This window comes from Chionomys nivalis, chromosome 14 (genome assembly GCF_950005125.1).
Source record: "Chionomys nivalis chromosome 14, mChiNiv1.1, whole genome shotgun sequence".
NCBI classification, from domain to species: Eukaryota; Metazoa; Chordata; class Mammalia; order Rodentia; family Cricetidae; genus Chionomys; species Chionomys nivalis.
In genome coordinates, this window is record NC_080099.1 from 56,240,210 (window position 1) to 56,259,259 (window position 19,050).

The following is a 19,050-nucleotide window of genomic DNA, read 5'->3' on the forward strand; positions in this document are numbered from 1 at the left end:
ACCTATATCCCCAGAAGGAAAGTAGTCATTGGAAGCCAAGGCAGAAGTGGTATAGAGGAATAAGTATGTGAAATAAATAAGCTAAGTAGGGCTGGAAAAATGGCTCAGAGGTTAAGAGTACTGGCTGCTCTTCCAGAGGTCCTGAGTTCAATCCCCAGCAACCACATGGTGGCTCACAGCCATCTGTAATGAGATCTGGTGCCCTCTTCTGGCCAGCAAGCATACAGACAGACAGAACACTGTATATATAATAAATACATTTTTAAAAAATAAAATAAATAAGCTAAGTATTGCTTACTGTTCTCTAATGCTTTGAATAATATATCATTTGCCACCAACACAGGTATATGTAATTATTTTTTACTACAAAGGTTTTGAGATCAATTAGGCTTAAGTTAATGTAAAGTCTCAAACTATTTTTATTTGAAAATTCAATGACAGAGATGATAATTACTGCAATGTTTTGGGCCACTCCTTTGTAGTTTACTTTATTTATATTGTTATTAAGTCTGTTAATCCAGCAAGAGCACATTAGTAATTGAATTTAGATACTGAAGAAAGAGTATCCACTTCTAACACTACTATGAACTATGTGGATTACTAGGCGATGTCCTTCTGTGTCTGTATTGCTTTTATTCGCTAACGGATAAAGCTGTTTCAGCCAATGGCTTAGCAGAGTAAAGCCAGGTGGTAAATGTGAACAGAGATATAGAGAGAAAGTGGCAGAGTCAGAGAGATGCCACATAGCTGCTGAAAGAGACAGATGTCAGAATGCCAAAACCATACAGGTAGGTCACAGTCTAGTGGTGATGCACAGATTAATAGAAATGGGTTAATTTAAGAAAAAAAGAGTTAGCCAGGAATATGCAATTGTCCAAACATGTTATAATTAATATAGTTTCTGTGTGATTTTTTGGGTCTGAATGGCCAGGAATGAAAGAGCAGTCTCTGTTTACAAAATGGCACCCACCGCCTGAGGCATGAATCCCAAAAATGGGAATCAATTGCAGCCTCTTGGTAGTTGCAATTTTTTTTCCAGATAGGCTCTGTTTGCTGGTAACAAGCAAAGGCATGGTTCCATTGAAAGAAATCTTCCTAGCTCAGCATTAGCAAAAAAAAAAAAAAAAAAGAAAGAAAGAAGAAAAAAAACTGTGAGGCTCCTTTAAGAGCCGGCTTCCTGGTTTGGGCTGTAAGCCATGGATTGGCTTTCGGGAGGTCCTGCACTTAAATTGGGTTTGTGAGCAGCATGCTACAAATTGCTTAATGGTCACAAAGACCTACTGTGTCCCTGAAGCTGGGGTGATAAGCATGCCTCCATAATGTTGGACTGGGAAGAGCCAACAGACAAGGCCATGGAATTGGTCCTAGCCATGCCCAACAAGCACTTAAAAAAAAAAAAGGAAGGTACTTATGGTCAGAAAATTATTGCAGCTATGCAATAAAGACAGATTCAGACAAAAAAAGAGACTCCTAAATGGGTTACAGTGTAGGTTAATGTACATGGGCTTATGAGAGAGAAGAAAGAGTACAGAAAGTCATAGATTAAAGAAGTAATGATAATTAAATATTAAAAGGTAATAGAGTAAAACAAAATAAGTCATGTAAAGATGGAAAACACACAGAGTCTGGATTATGTATATTTATGTATATTATTGCATTTTATTTACATTTTTGACTGCAGAGAGACATTTGATTCTGGGGGCTGTTAAGTTAAATCAACATAAAGGTATCTTGACTTCAAAATTTGGGTCTAAGGATATGTTGCTTTGGAAAAGAGGTTCTGCTTTTGTTTCCACAGAACATGAGAACCTGTGGATTCCTTCCAGGCTTATGTGGTTTTATAGAACAATACCCCCAAAAGGTCTCTATGAACCATAAAAGCACTTTGCCCAACAAACAGCAGGAAGCAGTTTTGAGAAATCAATGCCCAAATTCACAAAATGATTATTTGTAAATGTTTGTTTTCATTTAAAGGGGGTTTATTATAAATGGCTAAGTACTCACAGTCAATCTCTTTCTTAAAAAAGCAGGGGGGGATACGATATAAAGTTGAATATTTAGCATTGGTATGGATCTTGGTTTATTGACACAGATTTAAGGTCGATTTATTATAGTGTGTGTATTTCTGCTCATTTAAAGTATTGTGTTTGTGAAACTCATTTAAAAATGTATAGTTAAGAAATAAAGATTAATGATGGTGATTTATAATAGTCAAACTTGTAGTCAAGTTAGTTAGGTTTTCTAGATATATAGAGATATATTTAAATTAGATAGGTAATCTTCAACACTTCAAAGACCTACAGAATATGGCATTTAAAATGTTTTAAGAACTTAAGACTTTTCTCAACAGTGAGACATGTCTGCTTCTGGCAGCATCAATTACTTCAAGAGAAAGATGAACATCGAAGAGTTTCCTTATGGACTTTGCTAGACATTTGGGTAAGAAACTGCTCTTGCTGGACTGCTTGATGTTATGCTGTATGAACTGGACATGCAGGACCCACAGAAATGACTGCTGAACTTGCCTAAAGGTATGACAGTCATTTAGGGTTCCTGCTTCATGAAAGAGTCTGCCATTTTGCAGGACAGAGGAGAAAGTGACTGACAAACTACCAATATAGGTGAAACAGTCTTTCAAATTTCCTGCTTCATCGACAAGTTTGCCAGATACTATGGCCTGTAGGCTGAAGATAGATTTCCCAACTTCACAGAACTTTGGGTGACTATCAAGGTATCAAGATGTCTCTGTCATTTCTAGAACTTTGGAAGTTGCTTACAATGAACTTCCTGTTTACTTAGGTAATATTATATCCTTCTGGGGTTTAAGAAGGGTTGAAGACATATAGTTATGGTTATAGTTTTCCTTAGTTATAATAAAAGATAAATTAGATATGAAACTTTAGATTCATAAAGAAATACTGTAACTACAATTGTTGCTTGATAATAGTTTTGCTATATGTAATTTTACTATGTTAAAGTTAAAACCTTCCTTTTAATTAGAAAAGAGAAGATGATGTGGAATGTCCTTCTGTATATGTGCTGCTTTTATTGGCTAATGAATAAAGCTTTTTTGGTCAATGGCTTAGCAGAGTAAAGCCAGATGGGAAATCTGAACAGCAATATAGAAAGAAAGTAGCACCATGTAGCTGCCAAAGGAGACAGATGCCAGAATGCTAAAACCATATAGGTAAGTCACAGCCTGGTGGTGATATACAGATTAATAGACACGGGTTAACTTGATGTAAGAGTTAGCCAGGAATATGCCTAAGTGATTGGCCAAGCAGTGTTGTAATTAATATAGTTTCTGTGTGATTATTTGGGTCTAGACGGCCAGGAACGAAAGAACAGTCTCCATTTACAGTAAAGAAATCCACAATCAGCTGGGTGGTGGTGGCATACTCTTTAATCCCAGTACTTGGGAGGCAGAGACAGGAGGATCTCTGTGAGTTTGAGGACAGCCTGGTGTGCAAGAGTAAAATTCACAACCAAAAAACCTGTGTTTTACCAGAAGATTTAACTCACAACTGCAATGTCACATCCTCACATTAGATGCCAATACCTTGTGTCAAATAGCACCACTGAATCATAATATGCAGTAGATACAAACAACTTTTTTGAAAGTGATGATCAATCACTAATTATCTGCTCTCTCATGATGAAAACTTCCAGGATTGAGAAATCTCTCAATTGCATTTATTTACTCATTTAAGTGAAGCACTGAGAATCTTTTATTCAGTAAAGCACAAAGAATACCAGATCATAGGTGCAAACCATTTGACTTTATCCTAGTGGGATTTTACTCTGGAGGGGTCTGGGGAATAATCATCAATGTGTCAGGAAGAAATCGAGATCCAAAGACCTAATGGTTCATATTTATCATTACATTTTCAGCAAATAGCAACAATGTACATTTAACACAGCTGTAGGCCTTTGGAAATTTAGAATGAAAATATCAGAAGCTGAGTGTTAATTGATTATTAGATGGAATAGGCTAAGGAAAAAAGCAATACCAATAACTCTGCAATTCCTTTCTTATATCTGAATTTCTATAGGACCCAGTTACCATCACACTTTCCCATACAACTTCAATTTCTCATCATTAGTGGATAGATCTGAATGTTTTACATTAACTATTCATCTCATGAGGAAATGTAAAAGGTAGGGAGTATGTTATTACCTCTATAACAAATGATGAGTGTTATGACTGCACAAATGAGTACAAGGCAGCTAACAACAAAAGCAAAGGTTTGGACCACACACTGCTCATTCTAGTCTCAGTGAAACAGACTGTCATCTCCTCTATTGTATATCAGAAAAATAACATTAGCTGTTATAAGGAAATAACTCTTTATGTTTCCTAAGGACAAGCCTGGTCCCAGTTTCCTGAGTTCCTAATTCAGCACAGCGGTCCTGATACACATATTTGCTTTTCAACTCTAATAAATGGAAAAATTGCTTTGAAAGTATACCGGTATGATTTCTTTTACATTACTTGAGGTAATTTTATTTGTTCCTCGCCCACCTATCAGAGACAAGCAGTAATTTTGTTTAGTCAGTGCACAGCACTAAACCCTTGGCAGCTCAGATGGCAAATGCATTCCTGCCTGCGCACGAAACTCTAACCCAAGTAACTCAATAAAGGAAACTGGTAATACAATTTTCTAAGTTTCACTGCGAGCTATGTCGAATAGAATGTTCAGAATGATTCTGCCAATGGTAACAGTAACGCCTAAAACAATGCCATTGCCACACCTAGCAAGCCAACTGGCCTCTTTTCGGGCACTCAGGAACACTGATTACATGATCACCCCACTAATGTCCCTCCAGCAAGGAAGTACATAACCAAGGCAAACGCTTAGGATGCAAGAGCTAATCTAATCCTAGAAATGAACTCCTGGAAATCTCATCAGTCATTGAACCGGGGATTCTAACTACTGGGCGACTAGAAAGCTCCAGTTTCCTGAGCAAAAACAATCCTCAAACTTCAATTTCCAACAAGGAATCTAGTAAGTCAACACTGCTTCCAGGCACTTCTAATGCATTCCCTAACTAGCAGCAGCGATCCAGCCCCGATGAAACCTACACCTCTCTTAAAGACGCAGGAGTAAACACAGCATCACTAAAGGGCCTTTCTTATTCCAAGAATCAAGCAAAATCATCTGATTTGCTCCCAGTGGCGCACACTAAGGCTAATTCCAAATCAAGAGAAAAAGACACCCCGCCCACCCAGCAAAGTGTGTCCACCCCCACTTGCCTTCCCTACCACACAAACTCATTCGCACCCTCCATCAGCCAGTGATTTCCCGGCAAGGGTTGGCAAAGGAGCTTCTCCAGTCCTGCCTGAGGCGTTCCCATTAAAGGCCATCTTTGCGGAACCCACAGCCAAGGAGGACGGATTTCTCACGAGCCAGAATTCCCACCTAGCGACACCTCGTCGCCAGGCAGGCGCGGGGACACCCAGCTCGGAGCGGAAAGGCCCGTCCCTGGCCCGGCGTGCGCGCCGCACTTCTCTGGCCCAGGAAAGCCTCGCGCCCCCACCCTCGCCACCCCGGACGGCGCGGCGCCCCCTAGCAGCGGGGCAAAGGATACAGTCGCGGCTCCAGAACGCCGAGCCCGGCAGGGAGGGGCCCGCCGCACCCGCCATCTTGAAACAACCGCCACTCGAGGCGTCGCGCCGGGGCCGCCACGCCCCAGCCTCCAGGCTCAGTCCCCATTGGCCGCTCGGCGCAGAGGCCCGCCCTCGCTTGCGCCTCCGGCCCTGGCGAGGGGAGAAGCTCCCGGTCGAGGCGAGGCGGGGTCGCGGAGATGTGAGCTGAGGCCCGGGCCAGGGTCGCGGGAACGAGCGCCCGGCGGAACTGCTGCTGCCAGGGTCGCCCGGGCCACCCATCCTCTCCTCGCCGAGCCGTCAGGCGCCGAAAACTACAACTCCCGGCATGCCGTGAGCCCGACGGCCGCAGAGCTGAGGCGGGGTCGGGCACGTCAGCCGGCCGGCCGGCTCTCCGCGGCGGCCCCGGTCACTGTGGCCGGCGCCGCGCGCGGAATGGGGACGCGTGCCATGGAGGAGACGCCGCCCCCACTGCAAGCCGGCAGCAAGCCGCACCTGGAGAAGCTGACCCTGGGCATCACTCGCATCCTAGGTGAGTGGACAAGGACAATGGCTGGGGAAGGACGAGGACGAAGGGCTGGGGCTGGGTGCGCTGCAGGGAGCTGGACCTGATTGCAGGGGTCATCGCTGTCGCGAATTCCGCAGAGGAGGAGGAGAAAAGGGGGTGTGTGACCGGGTCACTAAGTGTGTGCAGAGAGTTCGGGAGGGTAGCCTCACACCTGCAAGGGGGAGCAGAGACAGGGGCACCCGGCCTCTGGGGATGGGGGCTAGGGACAGTTGTCTCCCTGGAGGCTTCCTCAGCCCGGGTCGTAGCCCCGAAATGCAAGCCCTGCTGGTGGTCGCAGGGTGCACTGAGGTCATGGTGCTGCCCGTGTCCCAGAGCAACCGCTGGCCAGCGCTTCCCTGCAGAGCACCGAGCCCTGGAGAGGAGCTGACCACGCTGAAGGAGTTGAGAGTTGTTCTTTCGGTTGGACATTGGTGAACTAACCACCGCAAAGTGAGGGTGTCAGACAAACACACACAGTCACTTCCTAGCCGCCCAGAGCGAATCAGTAATGTTTCCCTGATTAATCGGAGGTAGCAGAGACTGAGAGGTACCTGGCCTTTCTGGGTCGCGGAGAATCGTTTCCCAGAGATGATTCTAGATTTTCTGAGATAAAGGGAGGGGTCAGGGTAAAGCTGCCTAAGCCGGTTGAAAAAAGTGTGCTGGAGATGCTTTCCTCACAACTGGAAAGGAATTGACATTTCTCTCTACGGTGACCCACAAGGCCCCTGTGTGATCTGTTTCCATCTTCTTCACTGCTTTGACCATCGTGGGATCTGCTGTTGAGGCTTTAAAGACACTAAACTTGTTCCTAGTTACCTCCGTTTGCAGTTAGCCCGGCCTTCCGCCTGGAATTGTCTCCCTTTCATCATTAAGATTTCTAATCAAATTAGTATTATTTCTGATAAATTTTACTCTTACTCCCCCCCCTTTTTCATTTTAGCAGCAACTCTTAGCACTGTGTTTAATTATGTGTTTATTTAGCCATTGTTTATAATATAAATCTGAGACCAGGCCTGATTTACCGTAGGAATGTGAGATGTGTTTAACATGTAAAAACTAATGTAATAGAATGTTAGTAGAATAAAGGGCAACACCTACATCTTCATTGACTGCCAAAATGGCACTTGAAAAAATCCAGCACCCTTTGACTGAAAAAAAAAACTTATAAATGGACTATTCCAGTAATATTGACACTCCTTTTCAATCCCGTCGCTGGGAAAGGAGTATAATGTTGATCATAAAGTCAGGCTGTGCTACTAATGAGATTTTTTTTCCCCCTCAAACTAAAACCAAAAAAAAAAAAAAAGAATTAAATAGAGAATTTTATCGTCTTGATAAAGTGCATCTGTGAAAAATCCCATAGCTAACATCATGTTGACAGACTACCTGCTTTACTCTTAAGATCAAGAACAACAACAAAATATGCTCAAAGTTTAGCAAAACTGGTTCAGGTTTGCTAATGCACTAGGCTCAGTTTGTTCCAGCAGAGAGAGATAAAGCAAAATCAACAAAGAAAAAAGTATAGGTATGGAGGATAAGGAACCCCTGTGGAAGTTTTCAAGAGTTCTCTAACTGAAACCACACAGGACATACTTCATTTCCCTAGCAACATGTTTATAACAGTGTGTCTGACATGTGGAGAGCGCTCTTAAACTGTAGAGTCCAAAATTTACTGGCAGTTATTGATTTGGACATCCTTTTTCTAGTATGTACCAAGTTCCAGTCTCCCAAAAAGAAAAGCTTTTATTCAACACACTTTAGCTGCATTAACAATTTGGAGATAGTGAGCCAGGTTCCTTTAACAATGATGGGAACAAATCTCATAGAAATCCAGCTTCTCAGATGCCGTCCAAGAGCCAAGCGTACAAAAAGGCCTTGTAAAGGATTGCAATCTTGGTGTACTATGCTTGATCTTTTCTTTTCTTTCTTTTTTTTTTTTTTTTCGTTTTTCGAGACAGGGTTTCTCTAGCTTTGGAGCCTGTCCTGGAACTCCCTTTGTAGCCCAGGCTGGCCTCGAACTCCCAGAGATCCTCCTGCCTCTGCCTCCCAAGTGCTGGGATTAAAGGCGTGTGCCACCACCGCCTGGCTCTATGCTTGATCTTTTCAATCTTAGCATTTCTACTCAGCATTGTACTGGAGATTTTGGTCAGTAAATAAAAATAAATTTTAAGGGGAGATGTAAAGATAACTCTGTTTGTGAATGATATGCCCTTACGTATTAACCCTAAGGAATTCACACATGTGCACACACACGTAGCAAAAGGCAATACAAAAATGAAGTCAGAAAAGCAGCTGTTTACAATCTTACCAAAGGAATAAACTAGAAAGATGTAAACAAAGAAGTCCATGACTTTTGCACTGAAATAGTAAATAAACAAAATGATTGAGAAGAATTGTCATCGTTATAGAAGACTAGCTTTTCCCCCAGGTCGATCAGCAAATTTAGGAACTGCGGTTGCTATCAAATCTCAACCGCCTCCATTGCAGAAGCAAACAAATTATGCAAAAGTTAATATCTAAATATAAGAGACTAGGAATAACCAAACAGTCTTGGAACAGAAGAACAAAGTTCCTCTTGCACATTATTTTCTCTTTCTCTCTGAAAATTTGCTATATTGATATTGAAGATGACTAAAAGTTTGAGAGATAGTAATACTAATGATTATAAACAATGTGAATAATTATGCTGATGGTGCGGGATAATTGTATTTATTAAAATGTCGGTTTTCTTCCCTCCCCCCTTTTTTTTTAAAGGGGGAAGTGGTGTGGGAGAATTGTCTGTATTCTGTCAATCATGTTATAAATAAACGCTGATTGGCCAGACAGGAAATATAGGCGGAAAAAACAGACAGAAAGTAAAAATGATATAATGAGAACAGGAAAATCCTAAAAAGAAGGAAGTTGATTCCTCCCACTCCTGCCCAGACCACCAAAGCAGCAGGATGTGATCTGCCCCACTGAAAAAAGGTACTGAGCCACATGGCTAACATAGATCAGAAAAATGGGTTTAATCAAGATGTGAGAGTTAGCCAGTGAGAGGCTAGAACTAATGGGCCAATCAGCTTATAATTTATGGAGACCTATGTGTGATTTTCTTTGGGGCTAAACAGTTGTGGGATATCAGGTGGGGGGACAAAAACCCCAACAAGCAGGCTCCCTTCATGTTACATGCTGATCTCTACACTTACATGTGATAAAAGGATAAATTTTATGTAACATATAGTTACTACATTGAAGATAATTTATTACAAAATTATAGTGATAGTTTTTAAAAGGATACTGGCATAAAGAAAAAAATACAGATCAATGGTATTGAAACTCGAAAACTAGCTGTCATGTTTAAGCTTTATTTTTTTTTTTTTTGGTTTTATTTTATTTTACTTTTTTCAAAAACCAAAACAAACTATCTTTTTTCATTTTATATACAATCCCAGTTCCCTTCCTTCCTCCTATTCCTTCCACATCCCCTCCACATTCCCCCTACACCCCCCCCCCACATCCCCCATCTACTCCTCAGAGAGGATAAGGCACATTGCTTTGAGGAAGGACCAAGGCCCTCCCTACTATATCTAGGCTGAGCAAGGTGTCCATTCCAAAGAGAATGGGTTCCAAAAAATAGTACAAGCAGTAGGGATAAATCCAGGCGCCACTGCCAATGACCCCTCAGTCTGCCCCAGCCATACAACTGCCACCCACATTCAGAGGGCCTAGTTTGGTCCTTTGTTGGTTCCTTCCCTGTTCAGCCGGAGTTAGTGAGCTCCCATTAGCTCAGGTAAGCTGTTAGTGGGTGTCCCCATCATGGTCTTCACCTCTTTACTCATATTCTCACCCTCCCACTCTTCTACTGGATTTTGGAAGCTCAGCCCAGTTCTCCCTTGTGGGTCTCTGCCACTGTTTCCATCAGTTGCTTGATGAAGGTTCTATAGTGACATTTAAGATAGTTTTCGATTTGACTCAGGACAAGGACAATTCAGGCACCCTCTTCACTATTGCTTAGGGTGTTAGCTGGAGTCATGCTTGTTTTTTCTCTAGTGCCAGGTTTCTTGCTAGCCCCATAATGGCTCTCTCAATCAAGATATCTCTTTCCTTGCTCTCCTCTGTCCTTCCCCCATCTCAACTATCCCTTTCCATCAAGTTCTCTTCTCCCCTCCCTTTTTCCCCTCCTCTCCTTCCTCTTTAACCCTCCCTTCTCGCCCCACTCCCATGTGAGGAGATCTTCTCTATTTCGCCTTCCCAGGGGGATCTATATATGTTTCTCTTAGGGTTCATCTTGTTACTTAGCTTCTCTAAGGTCATGGACTATGGTTCCTTATCCTTTTCTTTAAAGCTAGTATCCACTTATGAGTGAGTACATACCATGTTCATCTTTCTGGGTCTGGGTTACCTCACTCAGAATTTTTTTTTTCTAGTTCCATTCATTTGCATGCAAATTTCAAGATGTCGTTGTTTTATACTGCTGAGTAGTACTCCATTGTGTAAATGTGCCACGTTTTCTTTATCCATTCTTCAGTTGAGGGGCATCTAGGTTGTTTGAGAGTTCTGGCTATTAAGAATAATATCGCTATGAACATAGTTGAACAAATGTCCTTGTAGTATGATTGAGCATCCTTTGGGTATATGCCCAAGAGTGGTATTGCTGGGTCCTGAGGTAGGTTGATTCCCAGTTTTCTGAGAAACCACCATACTGATTTCCAAAGTGATTATACAAGTTTGCATTCCCACCAGCAATGGCTGAGTATTCCCCTTACTCCACATCCGCGCCAGCATAAGCTATCATTGGTGTTTTTGATCTTAGCCATTCTGATGTAAGGTGGTATCTCAGAGTTGTTTTGATTTGCATTTCCCTGATGGCTAAGGATGTTGAATATTTCCTTAAGTGTCTTTCTGCCACTTGAGATTCTTCTGTTTAGATCTGTACACCATTTTTTAACTGGATTATTCAGAATTTTGATGTCTAATTCCTTGAGTTTTTATATATTTTGGAGATCAGTCCTCTGTCTGATGTGGGATTGATGAGGATCTTTTCCCATTTAGTAGGCTGCTTTTTTTGTCTTATTGACTGTGTCCTTTGCTTTACAGAAACTTCTCAGTTTCAGGAGGTCCCATTTATTTATTTTTGTTCTCAGTGTCTGTGCTACTGGTGTTATATTTAGGAAATGGTTTCCTGTGCCCATGCATTGAAGGCTACTTTCTACTTTCTCTTCTGTCAGGTTCAGTGTGATTTGTATTGAAGTCTTTAATCCATTTGTTTCGTGTATTGGGATAGATATAGATTTATTTTCATTCTTCTGCATGTTGACATCTAGTTATGCCAGCACCATTTGTTGAAAATTCTTTCTTTTTTCCATTGTATAATTTTAGCTTCTTTGTCAAAAATCAGATGTTCATAGGCGTGTGGGTTAATATCTGGGTCTTTGATTCGATTCCATTGTCAACCTGTCTGATTTTATGCCAATACCTAGATGTTTTCATTACTATTGCTCTATAATAGAGCTTGATGTCAGGGATGGTGATGCCTCCAGAAGTTACTTTATTGTACAGGATTGTTTTGGCTATCCTGGGTTTTTTGTTTTTTCATATGAAGTTGATTATACTTCTCTTTATTTATCCATGAGAAAGAAAATCATTTACAACAAATATTTGTTTCCAGAATTGTTCTGAATATTATTGGTAGTAATGTAAATTTAAAACAACTGAAATATCCAGCTAATGAATGGATGTAAAAAATGTATAATCATACATTAGGAAATATTGTTTAATTGGAAATAGATTTTTTTTCTTACGTAATGTGTCCTGATTATAGTTTCTCCTTTCTCCACTCCTCTCAGTTCTTCCCCACCTCCATCTGATACAGATCCACTCCTTTTCTGTCTTTCATTAGAAAACAAACAGGCTTCTAAGGTATAATAACATACAACTAAAATATATAAGATAAAATAAAACTATCACATCATAATTGGACAAGACTAACAAACAGAAGGAAAGAGCCCAAGAGAAGACACAAGAATCAGACACCAATTGTTCACACACTCAAGAGTCCTATAAAAACACTAAACTGGGAGCCACAATATATACACAGAAGACCTGGTGTGAACGTTTGCAGGTTCTGTGCATACTGCCTCAGTCTCTGAGTTCCTGTGAACTTTAATCATAGTAATTTAGAAGGCTTTATTTTCTTGGTATCTTTCATCCCTTCTGGCTCTTATACTCTTTCTTCCTCCTCTTCAGCTGGGTTCTCTGAGCTCTGAGTGGAGGAATTTGATGTGGACATTCCATTTAGGGTTTAGTATTCCGAAGTCTCTCACTCTCTGTATAATGTCTGATTGTGGGTCTCTGTATTTGTTCCCATCTGCTGTAGGAGGAAGCTTCTCTGATGATTGCTAAGCAAGACATTGACTAATGAGTATAGCGGAATGTAATTAGGAGTTATTTTATTGCTAAGGTTTTTGGGTTGTTTTGTTTTGTTTTAGAAATGATTGTCTAAATATATAAAAGTATTTGGTTTTATCCTAGGTCCCCGGACCATCTAGTCTCAGGTTCTTGGTCTGCCAGCTAGTGTCAGGATGGGTTCTATTTTGTGGAACAGGCCTCAGATCAAATCAGATATTTGTTGGTTACTCCTACAAGCTCTGTGCCACCATTACCCTAGCATATCTTGCAGGCTGGACACCATTGTAGATCAAAGGGTTTGTGGATGGGTTGGTGTTTAGGTGTCTCTTCTGGTACCTTCCTGTACCAAATACACAATCACATAGAAGTGAAGGTTCTGTTCAGGCACCAGTTCGATTTCACTGTGTTCAGTGAGTGTTGATGTTGTCTTCAACAATGGAACCTTGACATCAGTTTCTAGAGAGCAGCTTATAGTCTTGGCAACTGCCTAGGTTCCCACGGGACCCCTTTGGCCAAGAACCCAAAGTTGTGATACAAATCTCAGTACTGGAAGCTTCACTGGATGCCAAGAGTTGGATGATTGGGGCTCTATCTCCTCCATTATTTGGCAGTTTAGTTTAGCTCAGCATATATGTGTATATTTTAGGAAGTTTCTACTCTGGGGTAAAAGGGCCAGCCAAAGAAACCCACCCTAACCCTGAAACCAGAGCCAGAAAAACACACACACACACACACACACACACACACACACACACACACCTTGGCCCTGGAACCAGAGCCAGTGAAAGAAACACACACTGGCCCTGAAACCAGAGCCAAATCTGCCCCTGACCAACTGAACACAAAACCAATGAATCCCTGAGCAGGAAAACCAACCAATCCCTGAGCAGAAAACTAACCAATCCCCAAGCAAAGAGTCTAGCCAATCTGATCTTGTCCAAGCTCCAAGGGATCGAAATCTGATCAATTCCCTCCCTGAAAATCTTCTCCCTGGAAAGACTCTACCCCTAAGAAGGCCTATATAAGCCCCTCTGCTGTTCATTTGGCAACTGTCCTTCTCCACCCTGGCAGAAGCAGCCACTCTCCTGGACTCCTCCTTCCCAAATAAATCTCCTGAAAAAAAAGTTTTGGGTAAAAAAATCTTTCACTGGAGCAGAGCAGAGTTTCTGCTGAGAAGCTCCCTTAGGGGAGCAGAGCAGAAGAAGAAATGGATACCTCTTTTAGGGAGCTCTCTTAAGAAAGCAGAACAGTAATAAGTAACCACTTCCACTTGACTCCAGCTTCAGGTATAGCCTGACTTTCTGTCAAGTCAGGATACTTTTCTCCTCACAGCGGTAGGTATCCAGGATACCTCCCGTCACAACTACAGGTATAGCCTGACTTCCCAACAAGTCAGGATACCTTTTCCTCTGGAGACTTAACACTTGTATTTTGGTGCCAAAACCCAGTATAGACTCCCTTGGTACCTGTGCTCTCCCCCTGTAGTCTGAGCCACACTGGACCCTATCCCTTATCTCTAGTCCATCTGCAATGGACTCACCTTCTGGCTCACTGATTGCTCAGCGTTCCATCCAACAGCATCGTTTAAGTGAGTTACCCCTTTGGTCATTGTAAACATTTCCCTGAGTCTGAGGAAGCGACCTTTTGAGTGTTCATCACCCCTCTAGTACTCTTAGACACGGACATACCACCTGTTACAGTATTTAAGGCTACGGCTGGCCGTCTTCACCTAACCACATTCCCCACCCTTGGAACTGTAATCAATCAGGCAGTGTCCTTAGGCCTGACTGGGTTATTGCATCCCTTCCTGTCCTCTCCTGCTGTCTTCCCCTGGAGCTGCCCATAATACCACAGCTCCTCTAGACCCTCATGGCTTTTGTGACTCCTGTCTCCAGCCCTTTCCTGTGGATGAGGCTCTCCCTCTAGAGCTTGGTTTTCTCTCTCTGCTGGTTTAGCCAGGTTAAGCTTGATCCCTGTTGAGTGTGGTGATGACCCTCTGAATGGCTTGGTACTTGTTTGGTCCTCCCTGAGTCCAGGGGATGCCTGCAACTACAGGTTGCAGTGACCTTTTTTTCACAAACCATTTTGACCATGCCTACAGTGTCATCAAGAAGAACATTGGGCTGCTGACTGTTCTCATACCCTTTGTGGCATGAGGAAATCAAGTCTGAATCACTCTCCAGCTAACTTTCTAGGTCTGGTCACGGATGACTGAGGGGCCCCAGGTTCCCTTGGCCTAACTATCGCCATCTCTGATGGGGAGTCTTGGGTAGTCACCACAGTGTCAGGACAATTCTTCTGTTGGGACACTAGACTTTTATGGTCCTGACGGAGTTTTGAGGACCCAGCTCTCTTTATCATTCCTCTGTTGTCAGAGCAGGGGGACAGCCTTACCAGCCTCAGCAAACCCTACCACTTAGCTGTATTTTTAGTGATACTGTCTTCTCTCCTCACCACCATCCCACCTTCTAACATAGAAGGGTCTCTAAACACTACTCCCTCCCTGAGTTCTCTCTCTTCAGGTAGCATTGGTAAAGGATGCCACACTTATCTTTCAGCCACGCCCGTGATTCAATACTTCATACTGACTCAAGTTGGTGATTTGATATCTAAACTTGCACTCTCCTCCTCTAGCCTTGTAGGCATAGAGTGCTCATTCATTTTCCAGTAGCCCAGACCTGAAATAATCACTCAGAAATTATATTATTTGTAACACTGCCTGGCCTATTAGTTTATGCATATTTCTAGCTAACTCTTACATCTTAAATCAACCCATATCTCTATTAATTTTTGCCTCACCTTGAGTTCATGGCCTACTAGCAAGGCTACAACATCTGCCTTCTCCGGCAGCTACATGGTATCTCTCTGACCCTGCCTTGTTTCTCCCAGCATTCAGTTGAGTTTCCCTGTCTAGCTCTATTCTGCCCAAGCAGCTTCTTTATTAGCCAATGATAATAAAACATATTCATAGCAAACAGAAGGGAATTCCACATCTCCACCTGTCAGAGGCAGCACTTACATATGGATGTTTAATGTCCAAGAGATCTCTGTCTCTAAGCAAAAGCCTGTCCTACTAGGGTTGAGAAACTGCTGTATATAAGTCTGTCAACGACTGATTCAGTCCCATACAACTCCATTATCCATCTTTCTTTGATCAGGGCTTACCCCCATGCCTGTTTTCTCTATGAACAAAAGGAAGATTACTGTAAAAGATGGTCAGAAACTTAAAGGAGGTATTGGTCCAGCAAATGTCCCTGGACAAATCTGTACAGTCCTAATTGCGTATCAACAACTAGATAACATTCTGGCCACTTTGAAGAGTGCTAGTTCTGTGTCCATCCCAAGTCAAGCTCATGACCACCATTCATAGTCTCACCCATTGAACTACTAGATTCTCCCCTTGCCTCTCATTAACTGCTCTGAGCCAAATATCACTAGTATTCCTTATCTCTCCATCCTCTCTCTCTGTGTGTTTGTCCCTTTCTCTTTCTCTTTCTCTGTCTCTCTCTACCCCCTCTTTTTTCCCTCCCCCCACTCAGGGATATATTTTATAAGCATACTGAATTTCTCAGACTGTAATAATCCTTTGACTTTGAGCACTGCCACCCAACCCTTATGTCCAAACACTCACAGCATCTTCATCCTCTGTGACATTCAAGTTTACTGCTGCCAACCTGCTAGGTGGTCTGGGACTTGTTCCCTGATGTTCCTTTTTCCAGAATTAGGAATGGTACCTATAGTAAAAAGAGCCACATAATAAACACCTGATTTGGCCCAAAACCAGGGCCATGGAAAAGCAGCCTGACCCTGACTTAACTCCAGGACCTGGACTTGAAATCCCACCAATCCCTGAGCTTGCCCTAGAGTTAGGCTGCAAAGTCCCACTAATCTAAGAACGTGGAATTCCATCAATCCTTGAGATCCCTGAGCACAAAGTCCCACCAGTCCCTGAGCTTGCCCCAGAGTCCAGCTGCAAAAACTCACCAGTTTTTGGGAAAGTTCTGCTTACACACACACACACACACACACACACACACACACACACACTGTATAAGCTTTGTACTCTGTTCAGTTTGCAGCTGCTTCTCACTCTTAGAAATAGCTACCCTCCTGTATTTTTCCTTCCCAGTAAAGTTCTTGAGTGAGGTTTGTTGTGTGGCGTGACACTTTTGCGGGAGCAGAGCCCAGCTCTAACAACTTTCATGGGAGCCAGAGCTGAGCAAAGTTGTTGCACTTCAGGAGAGCTGAGCAAAGCTGTAACACTTGGAAAGAGACAGAGTGGAGCAGAACTGATAACACTTTCTTGGGGAAACGCATGCCAGAGCAGAGTTGTTATACTTAGATTGGAGAAACCTTTCCCTGGAGCAGAGCTGTAAGCTGCTATGTGGTAGTCCTTGGCTCCTGACTGCCATAATACCTTTGCATTCAAGCTGCAATGCTTACAGTACCTGGTAAACAACCTTGCCAGTTCCCATCATGGGGTTTATATGTAGTGGCCTGGCATGACAAATGAGCAGCTCAGATCCACCATTTCTCACAGTCCTGGGTATAACTGCTGACACTGCTGCTGGAGCAGCAGGGCTGACTGCTGCCCTGGCTGTTTACCATCAGTTTTCATCTAAGTTAGTCTGTGATCTCAAATGGGTGGCACAGGCCATTGTTACCTTACTGAGCCAAATAGACTCACCTCAATTGGATTCCACTGATCAACATGATTACTCTGAGTTAATTTTGCATCTAACTACTTTGCTAAAAGTGTTTTTGTCAGATGTAGGAGTTTCCCAGTGGCGTTTTTTAGGATCCCTTGTATATACTATCCTATCATCTGCAAATGAAGATACTTTGATTTCTTCCTTTCCAATTTGTATCCCTTTGATCTTTATCAGTTGTTTTGTTGCTCTAGCTAAAACTTCAAATACTGTATTGAATGGGTGTGGAGAGAGTGGACAGCCTTGTCTTGTTCTTGATTTTAGTAGAATTGTTTTTGAGTTTCTTCCCATTTAAGTAGATTTGACTATAGACTTGCTATAAACTTCCTTTATTATGTTGAGATATGTCCCTTCTGTCTCTTATCTCTCTAGGACTTTTATCATGAAGGAGTGTTGGATTTTGTCAAAGGCCTTTTATGCATCTGTTGAGATAATCATGTGGTTTTTTTCTTTGAGTTTATTTATATGGTAGATTACATTTGTTGGATTTCATATATTGAACTATCCCTCCATCTCTGGGATGAAGTCTACTTGGTCATGGTAGATGATCTTTTTGATGTGTTTATGGATTTATTTTACAAGTACTTTATTGAGTATTTTGCATCTATGCACATGAAGGAAATTGGTCCGTAATCCTCTTTCTTTGTTGGGTGTGTATATGGCTTGGAGATTAGGATAACTGTGACTTCATAAAATGAATTGGGCAATGTTCCTTCTGTTTCTGTTTTGTGGAATTTGAGAAGTATTGGCATTAACTCTTCTTTGAATGTCTATTCGAATTCTGCACTAAAGCCATCTAGCCTTGAGCTTTTTTTTGGTTTGGAGACTTTTAATGATTTCTTCTATTTCACTAGGGGTGATAGTCTATTTAAATTGTTCATATGATCTTGATTTAACTTTGGTAAGGTATATCAAGAAAATTATCCTTTTATTTTAGGTTTTCCACTTTTGTGGATTATAGTCCTTATATTCTCTGAAATTTTTTGGTGTCTATTGTTCTCTCCCCCTTTTCATTTCTGATTTTGTTAATTTGGGAATTTTTCCTTTTAGTAAATTTGACTAAGGGTTTGTTGATCTTTCTGATTAATTTAAAAAAAAAAAACTCTGTTTCATTGATTCTTTTTTTTTTTTTTTGGTTTTTTGAGACAGGGTTTCTCTGTAGCTTTTGGTGCCTGTCCTGGAACAAGCTCTTATAGACCAGGCTGGCCTCGAACTCCCAGAGATCCGCCTGCCTCTGACTCCCGAGTGCTGGGATTAAAGGCGTGCGCCACCACCGCCCGGCTCATTGATTCTTTATACTATTTCTTTGTTTCTATTTTATTGATTTAAACCTGAATTTGACAATTTCTTCCTGTTTACTCTTTTGGGATTTTTTTTTGTTCGAGAACTTTCAGGTGTTGTATTGAGTTGCTAGTATAAAATCTCTTCAGTTTTTTCTTTCCTTTTTTATTTTTTATTTATTTATTTATTTATTATTATTATTATTATTATTATTATTATTATTATTATTATTGGTTTTTTTCAAGACAGGGTTTCTCTGTGGTTTTGGAGCCTGTCATGGAACTAGCTCTTGTAGACCAGGTTGGTCTCGAACTCACAGAGAACCGCCTGCCTCTGCCTCCCAAGTACTGGGATTAAGGCGTGCGCCCGCCCAGCCCTTTCCTTTTTTTTTAATGTGGGCACTTGGTGCTGTGAACTTGCCTCTTAGAAATTCCTTGATTGTGTCCCATAAGCTTGAGCTTGTTGTGTACTCATTTTCACTGAATTCTAGGAAATGTTTAATTTCTATCTTGACTCAC

General features: G+C 41.9%; 2 protein-coding genes across 5 annotated transcripts in view; one reads left to right on the plus strand and one right to left on the minus strand.

Annotated features, from left to right (window-relative positions):
• Kiaa1328 (KIAA1328 ortholog) overlaps positions 1-5,659 on the minus strand; it is a 265,884-nt gene extending 260,225 nt beyond the window's left edge. For 2 of the 4 annotated variants that reach the window (XM_057788712.1, XM_057788711.1), the window contains exon 1: positions 5,590-5,652. In XM_057788712.1, the coding sequence (XP_057644695.1) occupies positions 5,590-5,644 (55 nt within the window). In that variant the 5' untranslated portion in view covers positions 5,645-5,652. Of the gene's footprint in view, positions 1-5,282; positions 5,560-5,589 lie in introns of those variants that run through there. The other 2 variants (XM_057788713.1, XM_057788710.1) reach the window with 2 other exon arrangements.
• Positions 5,660-5,788: 129 nt separating this feature from the next.
• Tpgs2 (tubulin polyglutamylase complex subunit 2) overlaps positions 5,789-19,050 on the plus strand; it is a 59,702-nt gene continuing 46,440 nt past the window's right edge. The window contains exon 1 of the mRNA XM_057788714.1: positions 5,789-6,137. Within this exon, the coding sequence (XP_057644697.1) occupies positions 6,041-6,137 (97 nt within the window). The 5' untranslated portion in view covers positions 5,789-6,040. The remainder of the gene's footprint in view (positions 6,138-19,050) is intronic.